Source organism: Helobdella robusta (assembly GCF_000326865.2).
Source record: "Helobdella robusta unplaced genomic scaffold HELROscaffold_6, whole genome shotgun sequence".
NCBI classification, from domain to species: domain Eukaryota; kingdom Metazoa; phylum Annelida; class Clitellata; order Rhynchobdellida; family Glossiphoniidae; genus Helobdella; species Helobdella robusta.
The window spans coordinates 1631629-1651153 of NW_008705330.1; the positions used below are offsets into that span (position 1 = coordinate 1631629).

General features: G+C 32.3%; 2 protein-coding genes across 2 annotated transcripts; one reads left to right on the forward strand and one right to left on the reverse strand.

The window, feature by feature from the left end:
- Positions 1-6830: 6830 nt before the first annotated feature.
- On the reverse strand, positions 6831-9671 carry HELRODRAFT_164108 (hypothetical protein; the record flags this gene model as incomplete). The annotated part of the gene is made up of 2 exons (XM_009029140.1): positions 6831-7204; positions 9629-9671. 2 exons carry the CDS (start codon positions 9669-9671, stop codon positions 6831-6833), a joined length of 417 nt encoding a protein of 138 aa, XP_009027388.1.
- Positions 9672-15851: 6180 nt separating this feature from the next.
- Positions 15852-16502, forward strand: HELRODRAFT_164109 (hypothetical protein; the record flags this gene model as incomplete). Its single annotated transcript, XM_009029141.1, has 1 exon — positions 15852-16502. The coding sequence occupies one exon, from the start codon at positions 15852-15854 to the stop codon at positions 16500-16502; it is 651 nt and encodes a 216-aa protein (XP_009027389.1).
- Between the last annotated feature and the right edge of the window lie 3023 nt (positions 16503-19525).

A 19525-nucleotide genomic window follows, 5' to 3' on the forward strand; every position in this document is an offset into this window, starting at 1 on the left:
ACTTAGGGGATAAGCTGAACGCGGATGGAGGATGTTTGAGCGCAGTTACGACTAGAGTTCGTGTGGGATGGATGAAATTTAGGGAACTGGGTGGGGTATTGTGTGGAAAGAAATGGTCAGTGACGATGAAAGGGAGGGTATATAAAGCATGTGTGAGAGCAGCGATGGTATATGGTGGTGAAACTTGGGTGTTGAGGAGAGAGGAGGAAAGTGTAGAGGGCTGAAAGAGCTATGGTGAGGATGATGTGTGGGGTTAGAGTGAAGGATAGGAGTAGTACAGAGCTGATGTCAATGATGGGACTGAATGAGGACATTGTGACATTGATAAGGAGATCGAGATTGCGGTGGTATGGACATGTGTTGAGAAGGGATGAAAGGGATGGGATTAGGCGAGCGTTGGAGTTCGAGGTTGAAGGAGTGGTAGGAAGGGGTCGTCCGCGATTGGGATGGAGAGAGCAGGTGGAGAAGGACAGGGTGAAAGCGGGGTTGCGTGATAGTGAGGCGAGTGACAGATGTGGATGGCGTCGAGGGGTATTTCGGTTTCATCATAGGGAGCCAAATGGCAACCCCGATCTCGGGGAAAATGTTGTCTAAACGTGTGTTGTTGTTGTTGTGACATTATTTGGTCTGATCAATTTTATAATAGTATTATTCTGCGATATCCTCATCATAAGCTGTTTATTGTGATAGAAATTTGACTGAATGAATCATGTAAAACTAATCTTTTCTCGTTGTATTCATCTCGTTTTTCTTTCACTAGATGACAAACTAAGTGGAATATGCTTTTATAATTTTTTACCTAAATCATTTTTGATTATCGTCGATTATTTTATTCGAACTTTATTTCATTTAATTTTATCTATCTTAATGTAATTTTTTGTGGTGAAAATAAAAGATGTTAACATTATTATTATTTATACTGCTTGGTGTTTGTCTGATTGGTGATTGATTTGATGTATCTAGTTAACTTAAATATATAAATATAATTATAATAATATAAAATATGATATGCGTTATTCAAAACTGACGGAAGAAAAAAGATTAAATTAAATAAAGATGTTGCAATATTCAAAGAGGTTCTAATTTAATGAAAATATTGCTGACAATATAAAAAAAAACAATATCATCTGCAACATTTACTTTACTTTTTATTTTTTACCAGTTTACCTATACTGACTCCGAGCATATTTATTAACTCTTGGGTAGATGTATATATCGCTAACTTGCAATTCTTCGGGCACATGTACATAGCTTGCTTAAAATCTCTTCTTTAATACTCATTCAACAATTTTTAATTTTAATATAATTTTTTGATAATGAAACTCACAAAAGGAATGATTTTGAGACTGCACAATTTACACAAGATCACATTGACAAATTTACCAACAATAACCATCAGCCAAGTTGTGTCAAACAAATAGTGTGACTGTGCAGGTATATAATATTAGAAGGTGAGTACAAAAAGTTTTTTTTAGAAATAAAACTCTCCTGTTATTTATGAAGTGATTTGTGATTATATTTTTCAGGTTTCGGAACAATTCCCAATTTCATTTGTAGCAAAAGCCTACAGTACATACATAGCGACAGGAATGTGATGATAAAATTAAATAAAAACTGTGCAGCTTAATTGTGCTTGCTACACACATCAAACATTTTGTTCAGTTCAGTTAAAATTTCAGGATAAATTTGAATCTGCACAAGCCAGTTTTGAGGACTGTACTGTTCGACTGAATGGCCTACACACGATCAATCCGGTTTGGTTTGCGCAGTTAAAACTGTCAACTCAAAGGTCTCAAAGACTGACATATGTAGGGGGCTTAATAAAAAATCAATGGTTACATTAATGTACTTAATAATTAAAGATTAAACTTTAAGGTATTTACCATGGATCTAGCAATCATTCATAAGTAGTGGTATTTACCCCCGAAGAAGTAAAATATGTGCTGCGGTATTTACATCGGCTGTAATATTTTCTAAAGCGCGGCATTTATGCGGGCGTTGCCTCGCGCATTTAATTAATTTTAAATTTAATAATTTATTTTTATAAAACAATTTAATTTTTTATTCAACAGTTTGTTATTTCTACTTTGACTTTATAATCAATACTAATCCAACCAGCAGCGAAGGAGGTCCTTTACTGTCATTCGCCATCTTATTGACACTTATCAACAGAAAGTAGCATAAACAAAACGGGCGATATATAGTTTAATGAAAATTGCAAATATAAATACGACCACGGGTCGGGCTATTTGACATCCTTGGCTTATTAGCTTACTTACGAAATTGCATGGATTTTAAATTAATATATATTCATGGTTTCAAAACTACTAATACAAAACATTAACTTGACTAAATATTTTTGAAGCATTGTAATTAAATTTAATTATAAAATTCAAAATTATTTTTGTAATTTTAAATAGAAATATTGCTTATTGAAGCCCTGGTTGTCTTACTTACGAAATTGCATGAGTTTCAACAAACTATTTTTGTCAATTGAAATAAAAATATTTCTTTTTGTTTCGAAAACATGGTGGCTTATGGATCATCTAATAAAGCCATAGTTTGGCTTACCTACGAAATTTCATGCGTTTCAACAAACAACTACTAATATTTATTTGACTTAATATGTTTAAAATATCCCTATTCGTTCAAGAAAGTAGAAAATAACAACAACCATGTCATTCATCCTCTATTACCATCAATTACAAAACTTTACAAAAATTAAAACAACAACACACAACCTTCGTCAACGCAAGCATAACTATCAAGTCACCACCCAACATATCAGGAAAAGACCTTTATCACAAGGTCGGTAAATGGGGAGACGACGTAAGTGGTCGCATGTTTGGCCGGCAAAATGGCTTAGTGGTTCAAATGCGCGCTAAGTCAAACATCTCAATGGCTATCATATACTAAGCGTATATATGATACGGTGCTTGCGCCTATACATAAACACATGTGTACGTCGTGTGAAAAAGATAAACAGCCTTTGTGGCGAAGATGGCTGCTTCAAATCAATGAATAAAATGTCAATATGAATGAAAATATGAAGAACATAATAAAGATATATATATAATATATATATATATCGTAAGTAGTTCTGCGTATGTCAGTCAGAGCTGCAATAATAAAGGCTAAAAAAAATCTTGAAGATCATTGAAACTACAACACTGGTGATGGAAATATAAAAATCGTTGAAGTTATAACATCGGTGTTGGTAGTTACGAGGTCAAGGGTTACAACAATATGTTTCAGTGCATATATATATATATATATATATATATATATATATATATATATATATATATATATATATATATAAAGGCTTTCAGTTATAAAGCATCTAAAGAATCTGTGAGTTGAGGGGGCAATTAGCATATGTTGTGCTGCTCAGTGGTAATCAGTATATTATGTACTATTTGTTCCATTAAAATCTATCGGAATCTATCATTGATACACCGCCTCTTGATTCAGTGTATAAAACTAACAGAACAAATCTAAATGGCGACTGGACATTGTCTTCACGGAGGAAAAAACCAAACAAAAAATAGCTTAACGTTGCAAACAACATAATCATTACCTACTTTTTACCAAACTGTTTACCAAAAACCATAAATACTATTTTTGATATTAGACAGTATTTAAAAATTATTTTCAAAATTTAAAGTTGCTACAAATATCAATTTTTCATTTACCTTATAATTGAGAGAACATTTTATAATAAAAATTTTAACACGTAATGAATACGTGTTTGCTAAATACAGCCTTTTACAAACATCATAATTACCATTGCATGACACTATAGGGATGAACGTGAAGTCAAATAAAAGTGTTTATAAAATGGAAGATGCGTGTGTTAAATCAATAAAAAACAAAGCATTGCGTGAGATATATTCATATCACACAAGTATACAGGAGTATTTTTTTGTAAAGTAATGGCCTAGTGAAGGTAACCCAGTGTTGTTTCGCGGTGTGTGCAGCTACCATATTTAAATATAACAAATAGATCCCCTCTTATCACATGCTTCGTGTAGGATGCGTCGTTTATTTATATAAGCTGTTTGTGGGCTATTGATTCCTCTAAACTTATGAAAAGTGAAAATAGATCATAAACCTTCGTTGTCTTTGAGATCCCACAAAAGAAAACACAACACAAGACTTCAAAGTATTTGAAAAGGCTTTTGTGCGTTACAAACCCTCATTAACCCTTCGTGCTCTATTATCAATCAATCAATCAATCAATCAATCAATCAATCAATTAGCTTATAAAGCGCTATTTCCGCGATGTTTAACAGCGCTCCTCAATGAATTTTGAAAACAGATGGGTCTTGAGATCCGCTCTGAACTTCGCAAGTGATGGAGAAGTAATCAGAGAAGTAGGTAGAGAGTTCCAGAGAAAAGGACCAGAAAAAGCAAAAGCTGATTTGGCAAAAGAGTGTTTAACACGAGTTAAGAAAATGCGAGAAGAAGAAGACGATCGTAAACCGGGGCGTTTAGGTTCAATTAATATATCTGATAAATAATTAGAAAATAATTTAGATTGAGACTTAGACATGAACGTGCAAATTTTAAAAATTATTCTATATTTTATAGGTAGCCAGTGCAAAAAAACAAGATATGGAGATATATGAGAAAAGAAAGCGGCACGAGCAACTAGACGAGCAGCAGAGTTAAAAACTTTACTTAAATGATAGAGTATAGAGTCAGGAAGACCATAGTAGAGCGAGTTACAATAATCAATCCTAGATAAGACTAACGAAGTAACAAGAAGGAGAAGAGTAGGATCATCAAAAAAAGGCAAAAGTTTTTCTATTCTACGTAGATGAAAGTAAGAGCTTCTAGAAACACTATTAACCTGAGAAGAGAGAAACATAGTAGAATCAAAGATAAAACCTAGACTACGAAACTTATGAGAGACATCAAGAGTTTTAGAATCAGGTAAGTTAATAGGAAGAATAGTAAAGGAGTGTTTAGATTTATTAAAACAAATTAATTCAAACTTAGAAGGATTAAGTTTAAGACACATATAGTCAGAACAAGCGATAATTGAAGAAAGACATAGAGATAAATTATGAAGAACACTATTGAGATAAGATGGAGGAAAAGAAGTATAAATGTAAAAATCATCAGCATATAGTTGACTAGAGAAAGAAAAGTTATTAATAATACGAGGTAGTTCAGAAGTATAGTTTAAATAGAAGAGGGCCAAGGATAGAACTCTGAGGTACCCTGAAAGTAAGAGTAGAGGAGTTAGAAGTAGAATTATTGAGAACAATAGAAGAAAAACGATTACAGAGATAAGAAGAAAACCAAGATAGACAAGAATCAGTAATATTAAAAGAAAGATGCAGCAGTCTCAAGAGAATAGTATGGTCAACAGTATCAAAAGCCGAGGAAAAGTCAAGAGCAAGAAGAAAAGTAAGATTACTTTTGTCACTAGAGAGAAGGATATCATTGTGTATTTTAAGTAAAGAAGTTTCAGTACTGTGAGCAGGTCTGAAACCAGATTGAGATACAGGTAGCAAGGAGTTAAAGTCTAAATAGGATGACAGTTGATTAAAAACTACTTTTTCTATTATTTTAGAGATGAAAGTAATACTAGTTACAGGTCTATAATTAGATAAAGAGGTAGGATCTAAGGATTGAGTTTTTAAGAATAGGAATAACAATAGAATTCTTACAAGAAGTAAGAAATTTAGAGGTGGAAAGAGATAAATTAACTAGTTTGAGAATGATTGGATAAAATATTGAAGAAAATTCTTTAAGTAAACTAGAAGAAAGTAGATCTAGAGAACAGGTTGTAGACGACATAGAATTAATAATTTTAGTTAGTTCTAAAAGATTTATTGGAGTAAATACAGAAAAAGATTCAGTAGTAAGTTTAGTAAAGTTATGAAAAGAAAAATTAAAATTAGATGTTCTTAAAGAAGTAATTTTATTTACAAAAAAGTCATGAAACTGTTGAGCAGAAAAAGATGAGTGAGAGGATTTTTTATGTAGAAGTTTAGATAGAACAGACCACCTATTTTTAGATGTTGAAGCAGATGTTATAGAATATCTAAAAAAAGTAGAGTGTTTAGGGAATAGTAGATATTTATAATTAATCAAGTCAGATTCATAGATAGAATAAAGAGAGTTAGATGGATTTAACCTATAGGCTTTCTCCAGTCTTCTAACACTTTTCTTGGCTACTATACAAGCATAATCAAACCAAGGAGCCTTACGAGAATAGAGCCTCTAAGTAAAAGATTTAAGAGGAATCAGCTTATCAAGAATAGAAGTAATGTAGATATTAAAAGCATAGACATCATCAACATCAGAAAATAAGGTAGTATCAAAAATAGTTTCAGTAAGAGATTGAAGAAAAATATCTTTATTAAGAGAAGACCAGCATCTTTTAGAAATAGACATAGATGAATTTGAAGGAAGAAAATCTAATGAAAAAACAGATTCAATAAGAAGGTGATCAGAATAAGGAACAGAGCTAGCAGAGATGTTAATAGGCTTAGAAAAAGATGAAGCTATAATAAAATCAATAGTGTTACCAGAAGTATGGGTAGGAAAAGAACAATATTGAGTTAAGTTAAAAAGAGACAAAACATCATTAAATCTACGAGTTAAGAACATGATAAATTATTGAAGTGCAAGTTGAAATCACCAGAGATGTAGAAAGGAATAGAATATGTATGAAACTAATCAGATTTTTAAAGCAGGTTTATAAATCAAAAATAGTTTATTAAAGGGTTTATCAAAAAACAAAAAAAAATCAACTGAGTAGTACTTTCTTAAAAATATTATTAACTGTATTGAATGCTGTATATTGAAAAACGTCAATTAATAGTGCCACTTCTACAAAATGTGTGAGGATAACACAACTCTGTGGAAATTTTTGATTGATTTTTCATTATATAAAATGGATGAGCATTGGCAGAAATGGGTCTAGCTTTTATGTCGTCCAATTTTGCTCGGTATTCTATTTCCGCATCTTTTGCTTTCTCTATGATTCTCTGTTCCTCTTCTTGTTTTTCCTTGTACAATCGTTTGTTGTACTGTATTTGACCCATAATATCGTTAAAATATTTAAAACTTTTTTCTTTAAAATTTTGTTTCTCTTCTGATTCTAAATTTTCAAGCCATTCTTTTTCATTTAGGAAGTTTTTACTTTTTTCTTGATGTTGGCCAATTTTTTTGAATCTTTCATGAACTAAAAAATTCAATAAAATATGTTATAAAAGGAAAAAATAAAATTCTATTTTTCAATAAATCATCACAAGCGATAGCCGTGCACATTCTACAGCTTTTGTCGCTCTAAACGTTTATTAAATTTACTAATCTCTATGATTTTTGTGATGTGATCGTATGATATTTGAGCGGCAGTGATTTTGTAATTTGCCAGAAAATAAAATTTTTAGATTCATTCACAAAATTATTTTAAAACTAATTATTCTTTTATAGATAAAAATAAATATTTTGGTCCCAGTTGAAAATGTTTTCAATTAGTTTTCTATTTGTTATAAAATACTTATGTTTTAAATTTAGGTTGGCAAATTAAATAAATATTTTTGTCCCAGTTGAAAATGTTTTCAAATAGTTTTCTATTTGTTATAAAATACTTATGTTTTAAATTTAGGTTGGCAAATTACCACATTTTCCAACCTATGCTGGAATTTATTTAAAAAAAATTTTCTTTAATAATTTAAAACATAGTTTTAAAAATAAGGTCCAATCATTGCAAAATTGGTTTTGCAATGCAGGGGTTGCAAAAAAATATTAGCCTTTCTTCCGACAAAATGGGAGGCAAATAATTTTTACGCGTTTTACACAAAAAAAGAACGCTCGGCCAAACACATTGTAGCAGGAGTGCAAGTGTGCGTCCGAAGTGCAATGCTTACATTTGGATATGCGCTCTGCAACTCATTTACTCTTTTCCATTAACATATCCAAACGTTACTACAACTTTGCCGTGAAATCTGGAGAAATTGCTCAATGCAGACTGAATGGAACTATGGCATGACAGTCTCGCTATACAAAGGCAAAGGTGATCCATTGAACTGTTCATCATATCGGGGTATACGTCTCTTAGAACACTCCCTGAAAATTGTCGAGAAAATCATTGAGAGAAGATTAACGTTGTGCATCACATTAGAAAATTATCAATTTGGTTTCCTAGCGGGAAAATCAACAATTGAGGCAACTGCAAGAGAAGTTTCTCGCAAAGACGTTGAAAAAGCATTTGATCGAATTCCCCGTGAAGCAATCAGGTGGAGTCTACGTTGACAACTCATTCCAGGATATCTTGTACGACCTGTGATAGAAATGTATACGAATACTAAGACTCTCGTCACCACAACGGTTGGAAACACAGATGCATTTGACATCGGCGTTGGAGTTCACCAAAGCTCGATTCTCAAGTCTCTGTGATTGGAAGAAATCACAAAACCGATACGCACTGGTGACATTTGGAATTTAATATATGCTGATGATATCGTTTTAACAGCCACATTGAGCAAAATCCAGCACAGATGTTTGAAGATTGGAACACCAGACTCGCTGATCATGGATTCAAATTCAACATCAGCAAAACCAAAGCAATGAACACTGGTGAACCCATCCAATCCACAGCTACTGGACGATGTTTGTAGATGATGGTGTAGATAACAATTCAATCAAGTGCCAGCAGTGTAACCAATGGTGTCACAAATGTTGTTCAAAAATAATTGGTACTTTATCTAAAGTGTCCAATATTGTTTGTCCTGCTTGCATCAATCCACAACAACAAATTCGAAAAAGCAATGTTTTTGAAGCCATTAAGGTAGAGAAAGTCACATCGTTTCAATATCTAGGGGATGTTCTGGATTGTACTAAAACAGCTGAGGCTGCCGTTCGAGCACGCATACGTGCAGCCTGGAATAAATGGCATTTCCTTGCCTTTATGTTGATGCGGTGCGGCATGACATCCCACTACCACCACTTATAATCCTGTGATACGTCCGGTGTTGTTATATGGTGCAGAATCATGGCCAATAACAACCAAACTGGAACAACAACTTCACCGAACCAACATGAAAATGCTCCGATGGATGCAACGAAGGACCACATCAAATCTACTGAAATCCTGCGTCGTGCTGGTTTAGATGATATAAAGGACGAATCCCAGCAACACCGACCGCGGTGGTTTGGTCATGTCAAACAAGGTGGAAACAATGCCATAACTTCTCTTGCAGATGTTGAAGTACCTGGTACCCGTCCCAAAAGCCGCCCAAAAAAGTCTTGGTCGCAAATAATCGAGCAAGACATGATAGCTCTAAATTTAAATGAAATGGATACAACTGATCACCTAATTTGGCGCAAAAAATTGATGGCGAAAAAAACAACGTCCTACCTCGGTTGAAATGGGTTTCTGGACGCTAAACAAAGATTGATCCATACTCATTAGTTTTCAAAATTTGCCGCCCCTCAAAATTTAGCTTATATGTAATTCTATACTTGTAATCAAACATTAAACTTCCGTGCTACAAAAGATGTACTATCCACACCACACGACACACATACACTATGCGTATGAACGCACAAGCACTGCATCATATGCGTATGATAGTTACTGAGTTTTGGACAGCAGTATTCAAACCAGCGCGAAACACTCCTACCAACTGAACTAACTCTGTGACCATTATAGACTATAAATTATGGACTATCAACTTCATATTGCAAATTTCTTTTTGTCTACTTTGAAGCAAAAAGACTTTGGTGTTATCTATACTTTTTATCATATCTTTTGGGCTCAAGCACTCTTTTATTCGAAAACAGTTGAGCCCTAAAGATAAAATATCGCGGTCGCTATGCTTTGCTTTGAAGTGGTCGCTGCAAAACCTTTACTATTTTATCTTATATTTTATTTTCCTTTTTCTATATACAAGTTTGTCTAGACAATTTATCAGATTAACAAGCAAAAAAAACAAAACCATAAAACCTCAATTAGAATAAAAATTAAATTAAATTTATATTAACATTTTTCGTCTATTAATTTCTTTCTTTCTTCAGTAATTTCTTTAACAAGCATATCTTTGACTTCTCTATCTTTCCTCCAATTATCCATTCTATTTTGCCAAGCCATATCATTTTCTTTTTTGAAAAAAATATCGTCTGAACGTTCTTGTTTTAACTGTTCTTCTTTTAAAACCTTTTTATATTGTAAATATAAATCTTGCTCCTTTCTGAGTTCTTTCTGTAATATAGGTTATTCTTTAGCTGGAAACAACTAGAAAATTAAACAGGGCAACAACATACTTTTTTATCAGAGATTTTAAAATTATCTGATTTCAACTGTTCCATCTGTTTAGTTACTTCTTGATTGAACTTATTTTCATTTTTTGATTCATTCGCTACTGCTGTTCTTTTAGCTGCCAATGTTTGTTCAATGTCGTCTTTTATCTGCCTTTTTTTTATATAATTTTCTATTTCCAATTTAGATTTCTCCATTTCAATCAGTTGTTTTTCTTCAACCTGATAAATTAAATTTGGTAAATTATAATTTTTACTATTATTTAATATTTTGTTGGATTAAATTTTAAAATGTCTTGTCATATAACTGACAATAAGGTATGCACTGTTTTATACAGCGGATATATTGAAAACGTAAATGTAAACAATTTTCATTTACAAAGCCATGTGAAATAAGTAGCACGCAAACATAATATTTTCTTGTTTGAATATATGCAAACATTTTTTATAACTGCAACTGCATTGTAGATTTGTGTTGCATTGTAAATTTGTAAAGCGCCTCTATTGAGCTATCTTCAGAGGCGCTAATTGTTCTTCGTTTTGTTGAAAAAATGATGTTTCAATCCGCCTCTAAGGGCGTCACTGATATCAGAGTTGGCTTTGAAATCAATGGGTAATGAGTTCCAGGTCCTGGCTGCTGCAACTGGAAACTATCTTGGACAAAAATATGATGCTTTGAACGGAGGACCAACGATATCTCCGTGCTTTGCTAATAGTGCTGTGTAGTGTGTACCCATATATTTAGAATTTACGATAATAGCCATCGAACTCACATTCAATGCGCTCTAGAGTCTGGTCTCATTCTTTAGTTTCCATGAATAATTAACAATCGAATTTGTTAAATTTTACAATTTTTACATTTTTATAGTTTATTGATAGGTATTTATTCATTTTTAAAGATTTTATTCATTTTAAATATTCTTAATTGATTTATTTTATGCATTTGCATAATTCTTCTTCTTTCTTTCTCATGCCTTATCCTCTCAGGACATTGGCGACCATCGACCTCCACAAAATCCGATCTTTAACACTTTTTAAGTTGAAATGTGATGATATTCAACAAGTGATTTCACCAATGCTATTCGTTGTTGGCCACGATCTCTTTTCCCTGTACCATTCTTTCCTTCCACAGGATGTGACCAAAAAACTTTAACTGCCTCCATCGGATTAACTATAGTAATTTCCTTCTTTCATAACCGGACTTTTTTAATACATCCTAATTCAAAGTATGAAAGGTCCAACTAATTTTCATAATTCTTTTCAAAAACCATATCCAAGCAGCGTCAATCTTTTTTTTTCCATTTCTTTAGAAATTGCCCAGGACTCAAAGCCGTAAGTTAGCACAGAAAAAATGTAACACCCTAACAGTTTTAATTTTGATTTGCATAATAATTAAGCATATTTAGTATCTTTTTTCTGGTCTCATAAAACCATGCTGATTTGAGATTGTCGTACTTGACGGGCCTCCCCATAAGTGCACCGTACTGTACTAACTGACTCCATTTGTTATTTTAATGTTTTAACGGTTTTTATTTTAAAATTATTCATATTTAATTTGAATTTTGTATGTTAAAGATTCTCTCCATGCTGGCCCATTATTACAATTTAATTATCTTATTTTTTTTTGTTTAGTATTTGATTCTTTATTTCTATCCACGTTGAAGATTTAGGCACTAATTAAAAAACATTATTATAATATTTTTTTGTCCTTTCATGGTTTATATTGTACGTATATTGAACTAAATTAGTTTTAATCATTCAATTATTATATTTTCATTATTTATATAAATATACATGTATGTTTAATTCTATTTATTTTATTATATTGATTTATTATTTTATAAATACTAATTTTGATTTTAGCATATTATTTTTTTTTGGATTATCTCAAATTATTTAACGTCAGGTATTTTATATTGATTTACCCATCTTTATCCATATTTATTTATTACATTTGACTTATTTAATTATCTTATATATTTTATTTGTCATGACAAATGTAATGTCATATATACTAATTATTTATTGTCCGGTATTTTTGGGGTTTATCAAACCCTGGTGACTTAAATGTCTAAGTTGAAACTGGTGTGACGATTTTGAATAACCTTGGGGCCTTGGCTGGCATTGTTGGAGCTAATGTGTCTCTATTAACATGACTGGCATTTTTAAAGCAGATGTGACAATGATGGTGGATGGTGACTGGGTTGGGTTTTGGGAGCTGATGCGATGATGATAAAAAATCCTTTAGGCTTGGCTGACATTGATGAAGCTGTGATGATGAAGATTAATTCTGGTAACTATGGCGGCGGTGTTGAAGCTGAAGTGATAACAATAAATCCTGTGGGCTTGCCTGGCGTTGATAAATCAAAATGATAATAATAAATCCAGGAGACTTGGATGTTGAAGCTGATGTGATGAAAATGATTAGCTCTTGCGACTAAGATAGCATTGTCGTTGACGCTGATGTGATGATGAGGAACTCTGATGACATGGTTGGCATTTTTAAAGCTGGTGTGATGATGGGAATTTGTTCAATTTGTTGAAAATATAATTATTCAAGTTCATCATGAAAATTTAGAAGATGACATGGAAGATGCCATCTTCTAAATTTCAAGAAACTGAGGAATAGAATAAAAAAGTCCGACCCATAACAAAAACTGATGAATGAATTAATCAAGAAACTGATAAATGGAATAAAAAAGTCCGACCCATAACAGATGGAGACTACAAACGAGGATTGATTGATCATGAAAATTTAATGAAACTGTTGTTATCAGAATTCATCATGCAGATAAGGCATGCAGATTAGATTTTTCATAAATCATCTTCAATGCAAATTTGGTTTATATAGTTTCTTTAGCAAAGTTTATTAGTTGATATCGTATTCTTCATCTTTGTTGTTGTCACTTTTTTTGTTCTTCGTTGTTATTAAGGCGTAGAGTTGGTAATGATGTTATCATTCTTTGTTGGATGTTTATTTTGGATCTATTGATTGCAAAAGCTGTCCCAATTTGATATTAGGACAGCTTCTGCAATTTTTAGATGTATCGTGTTGGTGTTTTTTTGATAAACTATTTTTGTGTTGTTATCAAAAATTTGTCAGGTTATTGGCGTTGAATGTGTTGATTGCAAGTGAAATTTGATGGTTCCTCTTTGTGTTATGCATTGTGTGACGTCATGATAGTGAAGTGGTCGTAACACAATATAAGAATGTTGTTGACGCGTACAGTCGTCAATTGGGAATTTAAATTCATATATTACATGATTAGGCTTCAAAGTAGAATCGTCTTTAGAAGTGCAGTTGTTTTTTAAAACTAATTGTGATGTTTTATTTTATTAGTATCATTGATCGGTGTAACATTTCTTTTTATGATTTGTTTGAGGACGACTTCGTCTATTTTATGTGCTGTTGACATGATTTTTGTAATATAGGATTATGTCGTTGTCATTGTTGTTCTTGAATATATTGCTATCTTGCTGTAGTCTTTGTTGAATGGTGCTCTCAATGGATGATGTTTTTTAACCATTGCTTTCTAGTAGATTAGTAATTCTTTTCTCTTCAGTTGAGGATGAATTCGTGAATGCACGGTTCACAAAGCATTTTATTGTACTTACTCTGAATTTTTCCGTACATTCACTTAACCTATTTAAACAAATTCTTTTATTAGTTACTTTGACGGATACGGCAGTTGTAAATCTTTCTTACTAAAACACCCAGAAATGGCAATAAATTTTCACTTTCGTGCTCGATGGTGAAATTCAATTTTGATTAGCTCAGGGTTGCTAGTAGCTAGTTGATTTGATTCGAAGATCATCGTATGCAACGAAGGTATCGTTAACATATCTGGCATAAATGTTTATTTTTAATTGAATGAACGGAACAATTCAAAGTAAGTACAATAAAATCTTATGCGAACCGTGCATTCACGCATTCATTTACAATGCATAGACAAAAAGGAGCCATCTTATCTCACTTGCAATCAACAAATGCAATTCCAATAACCCGACAAATTCTTGACAACAAAACAAAAATAATTTATAAAAAAAATACCAACACAATACATCTAAAAGTTGCAGAAGCTGTCCTAATAGATATCAATAGACTCAAAATAAACATCCAACAAAAAAAAATGATAACATCATTATCAACCCGACGCCTTAATACTAACTTCAATAACAATGAAGAACAAAGAAATGACAACAGTAAAGATGCAGAATACGATACCAACTAATAAACTTTGCTAACTTTGTTTTTCACTGTTACTTTCTCCTGTTTCCGTTTCCAAACAAGATAGTGTCACGTATGGTTCAGAATAAAATTGTTTTTGTACCTTGATTATCTTGATTATTATAATACGATAACAAGTTACGTTGTGGGTGGCAAACATTAACACAAATCAACATATTTGTACTTATTGATCATATTGCTGCAGACGTTGAGTCCAGATGCAAATTAATAATGATGAATTTTTAAGCATGCACAGATGAATTAACAAAAGTAATAAACTAATGGATCTTCGAACACCATTTTAATTAATTAGGCAATCTGACATGCATGCAAAAAGTATTGTTAACTCATTTGTGGACGTCATGGAGTGAGTGTGTAAACATCAGGCTTTGTCTAAAACTGTCACACATTTTATTAGGCATATTTACAAGCTCATTGGTATCTATATAAATAAACAACTAAACAAGCGATAGAAGTCCAAGAGTTTTCACGAAGAATTCTACACGCGGTCTGTTTGTAAATTAACGACAATCTTTTGAGAAATGAGTACAGTGAATACTGAAAATTTACGGCTAAGAAACATCTGACAGGATAAGTCTAGTTATTGACTATTGGTTTTATTTATTGATTTATCTGTTGATTCGTTATTGTGATATTCTAACAATTTTATAATTGAATTGATAAGTGATTAGTCACAGCAATACAAACAAGTGATTGCCTGCATTGTATTCTTCCTAATAAAGTTCATCTAAAATAAGTTTGTTCAGAAGTCAAGAATCCACGTAGAGAGAAGTAACTGTGTCCTATAATATTATATATTTTGCAATAAATTCATTTTATTTTCCATTAAATTCATTTTATTTTGCACTGCTACCATGAAAATTTATTTTTAATTTTGTTTATAAATGCACCTAAATTTACTATAAATTCTAATTCGAGTATTTCAAGATAAATTTACTATAAGTTCTAATTCGAGTATTTCAAGTTTTTTTTATCAGTGATTAGTTAACAATATAACTGGATGAAGCAGTAAGAACAGAATCTCCAAAATTAACGCAGCTATGAACAAAAAGATATGAAAAGGCATTTTGAAAAATGTTTGCAGAATCGATACATTAGTTAAGGAACGAAGAAGACACTGTCAAATGAGAGTTTTAATTTTTGTTTTTTTCTGAAGCAATATAGTACAAAAGTTTCAAATTTTAAATATTATCATTATTATTATTATTTCATTTCTCCAAATTTACTGACAATTAATAATAACAATATTTTACCGGATAATTCAAATAATTCGCTGTCATGTTGTTGTGGAAAGTCATGCAAAGGACGAAAAGGACTGTCAATGCACCAGAGATCGTGTAAAATAAACAAATCTCTCAAGCCAGTAACTCAAGAAGATAAATCAAACGACAGTCAGCCAATATTTCAACACACGTCAACTTCAACATCTACTCCAAAGCCAATACCCGGAATAAAATTGCCCAAATCATCAACTCAGTGGTCTGAGGCCAACGCATTCTTTCAGCTGGTATTTAGAAGTCTAGACGCTATCTCAGATATCGACAGTTTCGCTAACAGGTTCCAAGAGGCAATCTATTCATATTTTGCTGCTAACTGTGGCACTTTAAAAATGAAATCAAAACCTGTTGAGCACATAAATCGTGATATTAGGCTTTTAAAAACAAAATTGAGAAATTTAAAATCGTTGGCTCAGATTGACCCTCGATTCAACAATGAAATACGTATGCTGAGCAAACAGATTAGAGCAATACTAAAAACCAATAAAATACTAAAAAATGATAACAACAACATTTCTTCTCAACTGAAGAAAAACTTTTGGAAAACATGTAACAACATCTTTTCAAATTCAACTTTGCAGTCTCCACACCTCAGCATCGAAGCTGCCACCAATTTCTTCAAAAACATCTTGAACGCTGGCGATCGCACAGCGTTTCGCATCCCTAATTGGATTGATTCACTTCCTGCTCCTTGATTCCAAGGTAATTTGGATCCGCCACCTTATAAAGAAATTAAAACAGTTATTTGTAGAAGTAAAGCAAAGGCATCTCCATGTCCACTGGACTAAATCTCAATTATTGCCCTCTAAGGATGCCCAATAATAAAGACGTATCTACATAAATTGTTGGTAATGTGTTGGCGCTCAACAACAATTTCACAATGTTGGCGTAGGGGGCTAACAGTTTTAATCTACAAAAAAGATGATGCAAGCGACCCAGCAAATTTTTGGCCGATCACACTGCAAACGGTACTTTACAAAATCTTTTCAGCTCTCATAAAATCCAGACTATACAATTTTCTAGACAAAAACAATTTCATCAACAAAAATATTCAGAAGGGATTCTATCCAATGATTGATGGGCTAGCCGAACATACACAAATGCTATCCCATCTGTTAAAAAATGCTAAACGACATCAACGCACTATTGTTGTCGCATTGTTGGATCTGAAAAATGCTTTTGGAGAAGTAAATTACAACTTCATCACTTCATTTCTAGAATATCATCATGTTCCCCAATCACTTCATAAATTAATATCATCAATATATTCCGACTACTCAATATCAATATCAGTCAACGGTGAACTCACGCAAGCAATACCAGTCGGGAAAGGGGTGCTTCAAGGCGACCCATGTTCACCATTACTCTTCAATATTTGCTTTAATCCACTCATGAAAAATCTAGACAGTCAAGAATACAAACAATCTGTGGGGCCCAACTTCGGACTTAAACGCTAGATCATGGTTACAATTTGCTGACGACTCAGCAATCATAGCACATAGCTCAGAAGGCGCACAAAAACTTGATTTAAACCAAACTTGGTGCAATTGGTCAGAGATGAAGATGAGAGTCGATAAATGTTTTTCGTTTGGAATGAGGAAGAAAGAAGGTACTTATGAGCAATTTCTGCCAAGATTGACGATCGACGATGTGGCAATCCCTAACGTAACGCAACGACCTCAAAGCAAAAACGCTGATACAAGCTAAAGTTGTCCAACTGTTGGAAACGACTTCAAAGTTGAAAGTGAACCCACAGCAAAAACTACTAATTTTAAGAAAATTTATACCGTCTCAATTGAATTTTGAACTCCGCAGCTACAACTTTTCGCTGACATGGATATCAGAGAACCTAAATAATCTGATTGTTAACGCTGTCAGGAAGTGGATAGATATGCCAATCAGCTGATGTGTCTGAAGTACTTTCTCTGCCAACAACAATGGGAGGTCATGGCATCATTTCATTAAAAGATGCGACAGAAAAAATGAGACTGAAACTTCAGAACTATTTTAAAACTAATAGCAACAAAGAGATTCAATGTCTCTATAAAGCATCAGCGATCGATTTTATCAAAGTAGATAATAACGCTCTTAAAATACGGCCAAATAAAGTTGTCGCTTAGTCATTTGGAAGAAAAAAGAATTGAATGTAGCTTAAATCATGTTTTCTCGCTGCAGAGTCAAGGTTCACTAATTTTAAATATAAAAAATTTCATCAAAACCAACAACATATCCCTTTGGTCAAAGTCCACGGAAAATCTTGCCGGAGTCCTCTACAAATTTGCTAAGAAGTATTTAGTCCAGCAGTTGCCTACTAACGCAAATTTGTTTAGATGGGGTAAAACGCAAAGCCCTCAATGCCCTCTCTGTGATTCTCGACAGTCAAATAAGCACGTAGTTTCCAATTTGGGTTTTACATCCGCTCTGGCAAGATATACCGAAAGACACAACAAGATATTGGCCGTGATCATCAATTGGCTGAAAATATCCGCGCCAGCCAATTGCTGCATATTTGCAGATTTAGAGTCCGAGGGTATTCGCCCAATATCTCAATTATTCAACACTTTACGACCCGATATCGCCATACTTCATAATAACAAAATTGAGATTCTAGAATTAACTGTGTGCCATGAAACCAATCTAGAATCCTCCAGGCAATAGAAGAGAAATAAATTCTTTAATAATTTGCATTGTTGTTTAAATAAAGACTATAAACATTGTTCAATAGTTATAAACTCATTCGAAATAACGCCTATTGGTTTTTACAATAATTTTAATTTGTCACTGTTTAAAGTTCCGTGGCAGCTATCATTTAATGATAAATTGATAAACACTGTTATAAGATTATTGTATGACATTTACTGACCGGAACAAGCTATGATGCTAATTAAATATATTTTCCCGTTCTGCACTTAACTTCACAATGAGCAAAATGGTTTTAACCTTTAATATTATTTTATACAATTTTTAAAAATTTTATCATTGCGCATTATTTGATTAACATTAACTTATATATATATATAAATATATATATATATAATATTTATCATTGTATGTTTTTATGGTGAAAAATAAAAGATGTTCCCATTATTATTATTATTATTATTATTATTATTATTTTCAATAATCCAGATCCATCAAAGAATGTGTAATAAACAATAAAAATTTCTAACTAATAATTTCAGTTCATCCATTTTGTTTAAGTGTTCCTCCTTTTTTTTTGCTTCTGACTCTGCAATTTGTTGCAACAAGTGAGCGTTCATTTCTTTGACCGATTTAAGTTTTTTCGAAAAATCGTCCTTCTCTTGTTTCAGCTTTGTTTCAATGTCAGCTTGCCACAATTTATTGAACATTTTATCTTCTTCTAATTTCAAATTATCTAGTTCTCTTTTTAGGCAAATTTGTGCCAGTTGCTCTTTTGCTATTTCGATATGATTTTTTTTGTGAAAATATTGTCTAAGTTCTTCTGTGTTCAGTCTAGAATTTACAACATTTATTGATTATTGTTTTGTGATTTTACAATTTATTTGACTTAAAAACGTAACTTATTTATATTTGTTATTATTATATATATTATTAATTAATATATTATAATATATATATATACAATATTCTATAAATTCTACCGCATGTTTGGCGTTAATATGTTTGTAGTTCGTTTTTTCGATTTTTCACTAAAGTTGTTTGATGAACGTTTATTAAAATTCAAAATAAACTTTTT